We start from the raw sequence: 13,480 nt of genomic DNA, 5'->3' as shown, positions 1-13,480 counted from the left end.
AATTGTTTTACAACCAATAATCGGTAATTTGTTAACAACAAAATTGCTCTTCTGATTTGTCTCAATAATCACGAGCAGAACATTTTCGCGAATCAGTGACTTTTGTACCATAACAATGAATTATATTCAGGTTTGAAAATTATTCTGCCAGAGTAAAAATTGGCGGCAAACGTAAAATTCATTGTAAGTCTCAGTGTGGAGTTGTGTAAAAATATTTTTTCAAGTCGCATGTTAATACAAAAAAAAAAGTATTCATCGAGGACGTCACAAAGTTCACGTGACTATACGACGCGTTGCAATATAAAAAATCGTATTATACGCATATGCCGTATAATGTGTACATAAAATGACAACATCGACACACTTCAAAAAAAAAAAGAAAAAAAAAAAAAACACAAAGTACGCAGGATTTACCTGGTTTAGTTGCAGTCGCTTTAAACGAAGGTGCGAACATGTTGTTTTCTGTAACGACGAAATAAGCACTTTAAAAAATGCAGTTTTCTTTACACGTAATCGACTAACAAACAAAAAAAAATAAATAAAATAAAATAAAATAAAATAAAAAACCTACTACTTTAACACAACGTAGGCTGCAATTTATATTTAACTCTCAGAATCGGCGTCGTTTCGACGTATGTTTTTCTCTTTCTCTTTAGGCACTCGTATGTATAATCGTATCGCAATATACAAGCGCGAATATGATTACTATACCTATTTAAAGATTTCCAAGGCAACGAAACGAGATGTTGTAAAAACAAGTCGGTGGAAAAGCGCGTTTATTTATTCAATCCAAACAATAGATGCAGAAGATCGCGCTCTTCGAATAAATTTTTTCTCAAAACATTTCTAATCTTAAATTATAGAGTCTGGCGAAATCGGTAGACCCACAAATCATAAATCGGGCGTTACGCTATCAGATTATTTGTTAAAATCAATTGTTAATTGTTGAACCCCGTAGATTTGAGGAAAACTAAAATTGCGTGCGTGCAAAAAAACCACCAAAATTTCTCCCTTATTGCGGATATTTTGAGAAGCTGATATTTCAGAGAAAATCCGTGACAGTTTTTCCTTTCGAAATTGCTCCCGCGGACTTGAATAAACCGAAAGACTACGCGAGTCGAGGTCTTTCAAGACGTTGAAAAGAAAAATGAAAGAGGAAGTGGAAAAGGTTAGTAAAGACCGGAGGCAAAGCGCCGCTGCTGTTTGTAACACGCCGCTGTTTTCTGGTGTTCATTAATATAGAACCGTGGCTGATGAGGGCCGCAGCTCAGACGCGAGCTTTGCTAGGCTCGTTTTCTTACGTTAGTCATCAGATTTGGCCAGAGTTCCAGATCTCCGAGCCTAGAATACGAAAGCGAACAGGTGCCGCAGATGGAGACTCCGCGGGGAAATACGATCCGCATTTACAATTTAACCGGAAGCCGCCCGTTCCGTTGTGTATTTGCAAAATTAATTTCATACTCTTGCATATAATTACTCAGCTCTCACGGTAAATTGTTTACTCTTCGCTAGTTCCATACCTTTTTTCTTCCCGCCAATTTCCTACATTGTATAATAAATAAAAATCACCAGATACGTGGTGCAAAAATTAATGAATATTTAATTTTAATTAACAAACTGCAATCGTTTAAGAGCTAGAACATCAAGTATATTAATCAACGAAATATTTCTATTTCTTCGTGAAATTCAAAAAAATGAGACAATAATTGTCAAAATGAGCTTCGAATCTTGTTTCTCATTTACGAATAAAAAAACATTCTCACAGTACTTTGGAAATAATTTTTGCAATATTGATAGCATAGGTTTGCGACGATGATTTTGTTTTCCTTTTTTTTTTCTTCCTCTTCTATAATTCTTTACGGCAACCACTCACTTTTGTTTTCCAACATAGTATCACGACTTTTAGGTTTACTAAAATATTACGCCTAGTTTCCAGGAAGTTTCGTGTTCACGTCGCGACGTCGGCTCGCTTGTGCAAGCTCAAAACATATCGCGAAGGCTGGTTCGTCGTCCGAACCGACCGATGGATGAGAACTGGGCGTCGCAACCGTGTTCCGCGCGTCTTGAACCCCACCGATTTCCACAACCGGAGCCAAAACCAACCACCTCACTCATTTTTAGGGATTAGCTTTCCGACCAAACTTCCGGACCAATTTCGCTTATATTCCTGTGTCTCGAACTGGGGCAAAAATGCAGGAGAAGTTTTTAAAGTCAGACCTTGAAATACCCGTATACTCGATTGATTTCATCAAACAAATTCATCTCTCTCCTGATTGATCAGCTAAAAGGAATCACCCTTTAGATATTTTATCTTCATTTCTCACCATTCACCGAAGCTGTGTTTAAAAAAAATATTTCACGTTAAATTTTTACAACGGTGCTTTGATTTCCTTAACCTCTGCAAGTTCAGAAGTATATTACATGTTTGAATATACATACATATTACGTGTATATATACTATATATATATATATATGTCAACGGTACGTGATTTCTAGGCATCGCGTTATCAGGCCCCCTGCTACAAATTATTATGCAACGTGGCGTTATGGTCTCGTGTTTATGACTCGAGCACGCCAGGCTGCCATGCAGCTATACGGAGTAAATATATGTCGTTTATATACTATGCAATAAGATATACGTTTCTCGCTGAGGTAGGTAGCGAAAATAGAACGCTTCCTGATTTTGCGCTTGTTTATATTTTATTTCCTTATTTATTCTTTTGTCTTACTAATTGCTTAACATTAGGTAACAGTTATGTACTGATAGAGTTATGTATTCGGCAAGTTCAGTATCGTTTCTGATAAGCGTATCTAGAGTATAAAAATAAAAAAAAGAAGAAAATAACAAGAACAACTCGATACCGTAAAAAGCCAAACCAAGTTACAACGAAACAGTTGTTTTAAAACGACACGCAATATACAAACCTGTAAATATTTTAAGTGGTAACCTTTTGTAATTCTCAGCTTGTAATTCGTTTAGATAATTTTCTGATGTTCACTGAATTCTTCTGATGCAAACATGATTTATGGTTTGATGAAAGCACAACGCGCTTGTTTATCATCACCTTACAGGTAATTGCGTTAATTTATTTATTTTATTTAATTTTTTTTTTTATTGAAAAATCAGAAAATTATCGATCGTCGAATTATTACAAGATGGATCGATCCGAACGCACCTTCACCAAGCAGGAATCCTTTTCCAAATTTCAAAGCCTTATCAATCTCGTGCAGGAGGTCAGTCGCATTGTCTTTTCCTCGAGCTGCTGCAATACCATAGCCACACATTCGTTAACTACAAAGCATGCCCATAATGCGATAATAAATAACTCTGCCATGCATTATCTGCTAAGTGATGTTAGTCGTTAATTACAACCGAGTGCCGGTTGATTTGCAGTGGCTAAAAAATTAGAGGATGGTATAAAAAAAAAAACAAAAAAACAAGAAAACTAGTCTACGAGGTTATCTGGATAATGAAAAAGTTGTGTACTTGTCAGTCGAATTAGTAACATGATCTGCTGTCGTCAATTATCGATAATTAATGAACAGAATGGCGTGAAGTGGAGACGGAATGGTTCGAATTTTATACATTCGTGAAACTGACAGTTTTGCGATAATGGCGGCCTGACGATAGACGCAAAAAGAAGGAACGGACTATGAATCGAAACAAAAACTTTATCGATACACTCCTGGTGTACGGAGTGCATGTAATATAATTTACATCGACACCGGCGGTCTTTTGCCTTAGATACGCCGTATCGTTTGCGTCGCGACGTCTGCAACGTCGGTGTTGCAACGTTCAGAAATAGCCGAATTGAAAGACGTCGACGACGACGGTGGCGGCATCGTAGCCGTTTCGTTGGTTATACGGAGTCTGCGGTGACGTCGGTTTGTTGGCCTATTTTTTTCCCTACCTCCAGAGGTTTAATTTTAGTCGAAAACTCTGCGTTATGAATCAGCATTCTAAACCAGCGGTAATTTTAAAATTACCAACAGTTACATGAAAATAAACTGAAATATACATGAATATATATATATATAAATGTAGTTTTTTTCACACAGCTATATATGTGAATAAAATAGTGCAGTTGCCTGGCTACGATGATATCATCGGTGAAAAAGTTTCACACTCGTTGCGCAATTCAAACGCAGAAAGCTTTAGCTTCTTTACTGCTAGAAGATGTAAACACAATAAAATTTTGAAGAATGACATATTTATGCATGATGTATGTGTATACCTAATACTGGATGATATGAATGAAGGAAACCGAGTTTATGCTAAAACGAAACAAACTTGACGCGGTATCTGCGTCGTTGATTTTTCCGCAAACTTAATTGGCGCAAAGTGCAGCGTTACGTTATGTAGCAATTATACGTTCGGGATATAATTGCGTTCTTTGCTCTTTCTTACAATTCATCTTCTTCTTTCTTTTCTATCACCTAAGCTCGTATACTTTAACCTGCCTATTATGCGGTTACCGCGAGTGGCCTAGACGTTCAAAAATATACGTGAAATTTATAAATAGTCCACACAGTATTTTTAGTCTTATTCTTAGCCGACGAGACGAGACAATGTTCACGTGTACCGAAAAAGTGATTAGACGCTTATTAACGGCAAGCTGATGCTGGATTAATTAGGAGAAGAAGCTCAAGACGCATGCTTCGCATCCTCAAGAGGGCGGAGTAAATCTTTTCGCTCCTTGCAGTCCTGAGCTTCCGGTCGGAAGCTCGAAACTTAAAATTACACTCACAGTACATTCGGTTAGAGTGTGAAAGGGGTTCGTGAGTTTGGAATAGAAGAGTATAAAAGTATTTTTCAAGTTCCTAGTACTTTAACCCTTTGACTGCCATGTTTCAAAATATCTTCTTCGATTTCAATATAAAAATCCTGAAATAATTTGAAAAATAGTAACGCACTCCAAAGAAACTTTTCACCGAATAGTTTCATTTGAAAAATTATTTATGCAGGCATGAGATTTGAGAAACTCTATTTTGTTTGAGAAATATTTGAAGGTGTTGAGAGAAATGATTTTTTTTAACGAGAAAGAGGCTTTGCCGTAAAAGGGTTAAGGTCGAGTAGAATTGGGATTGACAAATTCGAAGAGCCACAACGATTCACAGACGTTGTTACACAGACAGACATCGACGTTACGCTAAATTAGGTATCAATTTGTTAACGAAACTCGCCAGTAAAATAGCCGTTGTTAAATTCTAAACATGAGTGTACGTTAGTAGGTACCAAGGTTGAAAAAACAATCTGAGCGCTAAACGTCCAATGAAATAAATAAATCTACGGTATACTTATGCACGGGGGCTTGATTAAACAGAACGTGATATTTAAACACGATAAAACAGTAAACGAACTGCGAAACACTAAAGAGCAAACGTCAATCCTCTCTCACACGACACGGACTCACCATCAGCATCCTCCTGGGAGGCTAGCCTCAAGAATTCCTGAAGATGTTTAGGCAACTTCTTGATATCGATAACCTCGTCACCGTCGATCACGTATCGGCTCGGTGTCTGATCGGCCCTGACCCTAGCTTCGCCAAAGTGACCTTCGGCCTCGGATTCGCTCTCGTCAAGCTTGATGCCAAATTTATCGAGTCTATTTTTCGCCCTCTCTATAAACTCGTTCTCTATGCTTCCGGCCCGGGCCCGATTCCCGCGTTCCTCGTCCCTCCTGGGTAGCTCCTTGTGGGAGCTTATCTTGACGACTTTGTGCTGCTTGCGTTCCTCCCGTTCCTGAACCTTGTTCACGTACTCGTTGTACATCTGTTCCCGAAACTTTTCACCACTCGTCGGTATCGCCGATATCGCGGATTTGGGCCGGTCCGTTTTCGCCGCGTTCTGAACCCGCGGTTGGACCCTCTCGACCACGTTCCCCGACCTCTTCGACAGAACGAACCTCTCCTCCCTGCTCTCAGAGCTCCTCGACTCTTCCTCGATCCTGCACCCGTTCTCATTGGAGGTCTTCTTCGAGGCCTCAACGCGTCCGTCCTTCTTCGCGAACTCCGATTTGTCCCGAGTCACGTTCTTCGACTCTTCGTGCCAGCTGTCCTTGTGCCTGTAACCGTTCTCGTCCTCCAGACGTTCCCTGGACATCCACGAGTCCGAACCGGAAGCCGACTGGCGATCGGTCAAGTTCACCGAAGGTCCGCCGATAACGCTGTGTGGTCTCGGCTTCATCCTGTCCACCTGCTGGACCACCTCCTCGAACGCCTTCTGCTCCTCCTCCTCGGCGATAATAACGTTCTTGAGCTGATCCTCGAGCTCCTCGATGTAGCTCAGCTGTCTGTCGAAGTATTCCTGTGGCAGAGAGAACCTCCGGCGATCGTCCATCTGCCGTTTCATGTCAGACTGAAGCTGCTTCAGGTTGTCCATGATCTCTATGGCGGTAAGTTTCTTCACCTTGTCTGCCTCCGGATGCCGTCGTTTCTCCAGGTGACTTCGCGGTGGGTTTTGGTCAAATATACTCGTGGTATCGATGCAGGATCGGTCGACGTTAACGGTCCTCTTCACCTTCGGCGGTACTTCCGGCTTGTCGTTTATCAGTGCCGAGTTCACGTTGTGCTTGGCGTCGTTTTTCCGCGGTACCGGCGTCCTCCTCTCGAACTCAAAGTTCGTCGCCGATTTGTCGATGATGGCACTGTTGCAGGATATCGGGTTCTTGCTGAACGGTGTGATCGGCCGGTCACGCGGCTTGTCTACGTTCTCGATCAGCGCACTGTTAACCTGATGAACCGTGTCTCCGCCTCCGGACTTCCGCGCCGTTCCCGGATTCGTCGTTTCGGAGCTTTTCACCGTGGTCACATTGCTCGTCGTTCTGTGTTCGACCCGCTCCTCTCTGGTGATATTAACCGACTTTTCACAGCCGCTGAAATTCCCCTCGGACGAACGTGGCGCGTTGTTAACAGCGTTCTTGTTTACTGCCCGCTGATCGCCGCCAACGCAGACGGGCTTATTATCAGTGGTTTCATGTTTACGCCTGGCGGATTCCTCTATTAATAAATTACCACTCATCTTCTGGGCGTTATTCGTATCATCGACCGAGTTTCGCCTCGCCAAGTTTAGCCAATCGGAAAGTCGCGTTGCTCTCAGCCTCTCCTGACTTTCTTCCAAAGAAGGAACCCGCGTCATTGTCTTAGCTGCTGTGCCCGATGCTGGACTCTTGTGACCCGCGACCGACCCGTTGCACTTGGCACCGTAGTAATTGTATATCGCGTCCCTGTTCCTCGGCACTATCGTCTCTTTTCCACGAGCTCCTGGACCGGCAACTGAGTTTTCCTTTATAATTTCCAACAGCCGATTGCCCGGCATCGGAATGTGCCAATCCCCACTCCAGCGCGTCGAGCAACCACCATTCCTGCCGTCATTCACACCCACGGACTCATAGGCCGAGCCAACAGTTTCGTTTTCACCGCGCACCTCGACGCCGCTTTGCCTCTTCGCACTCTTTCCATCCCTCTTATCGTCCTCGTGATAGCTTCGACGTTCGACGAACTTTCTGTGAAGATCAAGCAAGTTATCGGCACTGACGTGGCTGCCTTTCGTCGTCTGCTGGGACGGCGAGAGACACACGAAAACCTGAGGGTTCTCCCTGGTTTGGACTCCGATCCAACTTCGCGGTCTCCGCTTGTCCATGTCCTCGGTCGTCGGATTCTCGACAGTTTTCGGTGCCTCGGGAACCTTTGGAATCGTATCCACGTCCTTCGCGTCGTTGACGGTGTCGTGAATGGTCTGTAAGTTCTTGAATATATTGAATTTCGGAAGTGTTATCTCGTTGATGATATGTTCACCGTACGGTAGCGATAGAATTTTTCTGATGCACAAGTCCTTCAGTAGATCAGGTTTCGCGTCCGTTAACCCGTCGGATTCTTCCACGTTCTTTCCAAACCGATCCGTCTGATAAAACTCCTCGACGGGAGAGTAGGGTATCGGTTGCGGGGAGTCCTGATCGTTCTTCGCGACTTCCTTGGGGTCTAGGTCCTCCTTGAGAAGCTTCAACTTCCGCTTTAATTGAGGTGAATTGTTGGAAGGATCTTCCGGATTCTCCTCGTCGCGAAGTATGGAGTTGATGTCGGTCAGCGATGACCTTTCAGGGTTGTATTTAGCCGTGCTCAGAGAAGCGGTGCTGCTCGACGAGTCCTGTTGAGTAAGAAATTCGGTAGGACTAAGAGCGCTCGAGGTGCACAAAGCCGTCTCAAACTCCTGTACCTCACTATTATTCCCACGCTTATCCGGCGCCGCTTCTGCAGCCTGAAGGTTATTCTTAGCCGCAAGTCGGGCAGCATCCACCGACGCGTCGATACAATCCGTCGTTGCTGTATGCAGTTTTTTTCCACCTCCTTCACCGCAAAAAGCTCCCTCAAACTCGCCCCCCGATCCCGCGACTCCGTTACCGACTTCCTCCGCCCGACCACCGTCCGCATACGAATGACTTTCACCCGACGAACGTTCGCCGTTCTCCTTCAACGTCGAATGACACGAGTTTGGCAATACCTTAGGAATTCCGTCACCTCGCTCATGCGCCGTTTCGGGGGTGGCGTCACCGCCGTCAGACCGCTGAGTAACAACAACATTCTCGGAGTTTCGCGTCGCCTCGTTGCAATCGCTCTCGCTCGACGCCCTTGAACTGGGTTCCATAAGCTCGTCGATAATGTCCCTTATATTCTTCGGCAGCACCCCGAGATCGAACCCCTCAAGGAATCCCTGCACATCCTGATAAGTCGTGTTCCGCTGCGTAAGAACCGTCAGCAGCGTCTTTATGAAGTCGACGGTATTCTGCTCAGTCTTGACGTTCGACTGGCATACCCGCACCTTGTTTTTACCCGTCCTCGACTGTAGGCCGCAGGTGCTCCGCGTTAAGTTAACGTTTTCGTATATCGAGTCGGCGATGCAATCCTGGGAATGCCCGTCGTCGTTATCCCGCGATTTCGGCACGGGAGGTCGTTCCGGGATGACGATCGCCTCGTTCTCTTCGGCAAAGTGTACACTTTTCCTCCGCGCCGGTGGTATCGGCGGTACTTTCGGCGCGGAATCAACGCTGACCGGCAGCGGCGGAACCACCGGTAGATTCTCCGGGTAATCGACTTCCGGCGGAGTTGGTGGCCGCTGAGGAGCCGCTTCCGGCTCGCTGTTAAAACTCGACGATCTCTTGGGGGGGTTCGGTGCTCGCTTGGTTTCGACGTCGGGGTCGTTTACATGATAACCAGAGGTCGTAAAGGTCGGGGACTTTTGCGCGGGATTCTTCAGGTCCTCTACGACCGGCAATTCCCTAACGGTAGCGGTAACCTTGACGATTTCCGGTCGCTTGAACTCGACGTTCTCGTAGACGTTGTCGCTCTCCTTAGCCGTCGGAGAGTCTGGACCGTCATTGAGAAAGACGATCTCAGGAGCTTCGATCTTCACCCTGGTCTGACCCTCCCGAAATTCCTCAATATTTTCCCTCTGCCTGCGTTCCTCTCGCCTGTACTTGCTTATCTCCTCGTTAATGAAGTCTCTGATGTGCTGCTCGTCGTCTTCCGACAATTTTTCACCCTCCTCCTGTATAATACCGAGGAACCTGTTCGCTGCCTGGGTCTGAGCGAAATAGGATTCCAGGATCGCCCTCTTCCTCGCCTTCTTCGCAGCCTTGCTTTCCGCCGTCGTTTTCTCATCCTCGGCAAGCTGACACTCGTCCCTGGCCTCTTCCGGCGACGAGGGTAGATTCAGACCCTCGATAAAGGACCTCAGCTTCTCCTCGACGTCCTTCGACATCGGTGGTTCAGGCTTAAGGAGTTCCTCCTCCTCGGCGGTGAGCGGTGCCGGTGTCTCAACACTTTCCGCATCCTGTTTCAGACCGTCGTAATACTTCTCGAGGCTCATATGCTCCTCGACACCGTCCACCGTTTTCATTTCCGGTATATTTTCGATCTGGACAATCTCACCGACCGGTTCCTTCTCGACGTCGGATTCCGCCTCTATCACTACGACCCTGCTGTTGTCGGGCTCGATGTCGCTGTCGCTGACCTCGTGAATGTCGAGGCTGTTGTTCTTCGCTAGTAGGGCCAGAGCGAAGTTGCGCTCACCAAGGGTGTTAACCTTCGACGTTACCGCCGAGGAGAGCGGTTCGATCGGCTCGACGACGGTCATGACGGGCTCGACGCCCTTCGTTATTCCCGTTTCGAGGATCCCGACGCCGGGAATGTGGTCGACCTTGGCCTCGCAGGGCGTGTTCCTGACGGTGGTGATCTCGCATATCCTGGTCCCGGTGTCCAGCGATCGTTTCTCGATTCGGCACCGATTCTTCGGCTTCTTCACAGAGAAATTCAAGTTTTCGTAAACGACGTCGTCCTTCTCCGAGTCGATGTTTTCCGGCGTCGACCTGCCGTTCACCGTCGCGACTTCCGATTCATCATCACCGGCGGGCTTTTCGTCGATAATTGTTTCGTGCGTAGGCGGAGCGACATCCGAGGAGGCTTCGATGTCCGAGGTGCATTTCCCCCCGGTCGACGTTTGGTACCGTTTACGGTTCCTGTTTCTACGGTTCTTCCGCGATCGCGAATTGTTCGGCATTCTGCCGTAAGCTTCTTCCGCGTCTGTTGCGTAATCCAATTCCTCAAAATGATCCTCTATTCCTAAAGATTGTACATACAGCACCGGGTGAACGCGTTTCATCTAGCAAATAAATCGACCGAACGACTGACCGAAGCGGGCTTATTTTTATTTTATTTTACTTTATTTGTTAATTTTTTTTTTTTTTTCAAAAGACGACGAAAGTTTGGTTAAATTCTTAAATCTACGGTCACTCGGCACAAAAATTCATTACGTAACACACTTGTACGTATGCCTCGCGTGTCCATTTCTGATCCCATTACATCGTGTATATTCACGACGTCGTTGAATACAAACAATGCAAAACATACACACTTTTGCTAATAAAATTTATATCAATAATTACGATCGAATTCCGGTCATTTTAATCAGCGATTCGGTAGATTAATCACGAATGAGTGCGTAATCGATGTAAAAATGACGTGATAAGACGTCGCACGATTGCGCGATCAGGATGAATAATGAACACGAGGTCGTAACAATTCATATTACGTGTATACGTATATCAATATATAGTTTAGGTATACATATAATGCAAAACATATTCACAAGCCACAGTTATTACAATTTCCACGAGCTATTAACGAGTTATATATTTATTATTAATGTACGATCATGCCTCTGGCCACTCCGGTTTGAATCCAAACTGATCTCATCTGCACGCGAGAGCGATAAGTGAAATAATGGGGTATAGATGAGAATTGCGAAGTATAACGAAAAAAAAAAAAAAAAACAATGAGAGAAAAATAAAATAAACGCATAAAAAAATGTCGAAGGAAAAAGAACCGCAACAAACCGTCGTAAATCACTAACGAAAAAGATAGATCAAGTGGGAGGGAAAAAATGCGTCTCGCCATTCGCACACCGCTTCCAGCAACGACGAAGTCAGGCAAGTAACTGTCAAAACCGTGAGTAAAATTCACCAGCGCGGATCCACCTTGCGTTGATAAGAAACGATAAGAATGAGATCACGGGCAGCGTGTCGCGGAGCAACCGAGATGACAGCTGCGATCGTAACACCGATAATACAGGTGTGTATGTTCGATTAGAATACTACACGTATACCTGGCTTTATACGTGCATGCTAACATTGGTGGTCTTTATTGCTTGGGCGAGATAAAAGTTAAGTAGGTAAGTAACAGATATGTACTCCGGATTTTTCACTAACCACGTGACCCGAGAGTCATCGGTGCCTGTTGTACATGTCGCGTTGTGTCTCGCAATCAACCTGTTTGCGCGCGTGTGTGTGTGTGTGTGTTTTTTATGTCCGCAAACATTTGAGCAGCCGTGTTATCGCTTCGTGTACCTTGCGTAGCTGTACGAGGTAGAGGTGGGATAATATCTACGTGGTTGTAATTTGGGAGGTAAAAAAGCAGCCGGTATGTTTGCACGGATCCCGTTGTTGTTATTGGCGTCATGCAGTCTCTTCGTGCATCGATACGTTTTATATTACATCGAGAGAGTGATAAGTTCGGAGATGATTTTCGTTAGTATACAGTTTTTATATATCGGGGAAAAAAATTGTTAGATCTACCGCAATATTTTTGTGCAGGTTTTATAATTAAGTCAAAGGGGGAAACTCACTTTTGACGTCACCGTTGCTCTGATTCGTCGATGTGTTCAGGCCACCGTTTTGATTGATATATACTTTGTCATTTTTCGTATCATCTGAAACATCGGGAAACAGAAATTGTACAAGTTTGGTAAAACGTTGATCGATTATGCATATTAATATAATAATAGCAATGCAGACGGTATCCGAGTTTACGTCATTTATTTTGTTTGGAAATTTTTATGAAATTTCACCTCGCAAAGCTGCAATTCCATTCCCTAGTTTAATCGTTAGTCATTCAATACTTCCTGTCATAAACCAGACAAAAAAAAGGTGATATTAAAGAAAAACCGAAATTAATAATTCACGGAATATTCATGAAGATTTGCTGTTTTGAGGGGTTAAACATCGGTGCGTGAGCATTTTTGACCGAAGTATAACAATTTCGATCGTCGAAGCGATAACGTGAGCCGGAAGTTCATATTTGTACGCGAGTAACGCAATACGTTCGAAGTTGGGTTTTCGGCTCACCTGATGAAACCGCGCGATCCAAACGGCACTAGATCACTGAAACGCAGACTGAAATCGGCACAATTTTCACCGAGTTCTTACCGGCGATGAACGAAATGAATTCCGCACAATATTCCACGTAAATTTGAAGAAATTTTCTTATTCCCGACGGCCCAATGTTACGCGTTTGAAGCCGACCCACCGAGTACCGAGTGTGGAAATGCACGCAAACCGAGGTGAGCTTTCCGCCGTGATTTTAGCCGCATCCCCACCTATGAGGCCCTCCGATCACGCATCGCGACATTTCCGAGCCCCACTTCCTTCCGTCTCTCTATATTCATCCCTCTTCGTCCATTTTCCCCTCTCGATACCTCCCGCTGCCTACTCGCTTCATTACGCCAGCATGCCTGATCATATTTTATCACACATATTTATGTATCGGTAAATTCACACGTAATCTGCACAAAGGACAGGAAAATCGGAATCGAGATAAACGATGGTCGGGGTTTCGTTAAACTTCGTTTTCAGGTCGATTTCGATATCGTTCCACAAAATCTGAGGCTAATCGACCAGACTAATTTTCTTCAATTAATTCAATACACCACGACCTATAACCTAGGACTTCGTGTACACGTTACCTTAATTTTCAGTCAATAATAATAGGTCAGAGATCGTCAATCAACTCTCACCTTAATCATTCTTTGTCTGTTATGTACTCCCAGTTTTATTTTACAGTAATTTGTTTAGTCGTTATAAGATTATCTAACCAATTTTATACTATTCAGAAACAAGTACGCCGTTATTTTTCATAATAATAATTATTC

The 13,480-nt window shown here is 44.4% G+C and overlaps 1 protein-coding gene across 13 annotated transcripts in view; it reads right to left on the bottom strand.

Annotated features, from left to right (window-relative positions):
- Nucleotides 1–13,480, bottom strand: part of LOC124220994 (Cbl-associated protein) — an 88,606-nt gene that overhangs the window by 33,191 nt on the left and 41,935 nt on the right. For 10 of the 13 annotated variants that reach the window (XM_069138217.1, XM_069138218.1, XM_069138212.1 and 7 more), the window contains 3 exons: nt 12,179–12,262; nt 5,416–10,617; nt 415–462 (listed from right to left, as the gene is read on the bottom strand). In XM_069138217.1, the coding sequence (XP_068994318.1) occupies nt 415–462; nt 5,416–10,617; nt 12,179–12,262 (5,334 nt within the window). Of the gene's footprint in view, nt 1–414; nt 463–5,415; nt 10,618–12,178; nt 12,263–12,677; nt 12,835–13,480 lie in introns of those variants that run through there. The other 3 variants (XM_069138216.1, XM_069138223.1, XM_069138214.1) reach the window with 3 other exon arrangements.

This window comes from Neodiprion pinetum, chromosome 1, assembly GCF_021155775.2.
Source record: "Neodiprion pinetum isolate iyNeoPine1 chromosome 1, iyNeoPine1.2, whole genome shotgun sequence".
Taxonomy (NCBI): domain Eukaryota; kingdom Metazoa; phylum Arthropoda; class Insecta; order Hymenoptera; family Diprionidae; genus Neodiprion; species Neodiprion pinetum.
Note: the sequence above shows the minus strand (reverse complement) of the source record. Positions and strands in the feature narration are given on the sequence as shown.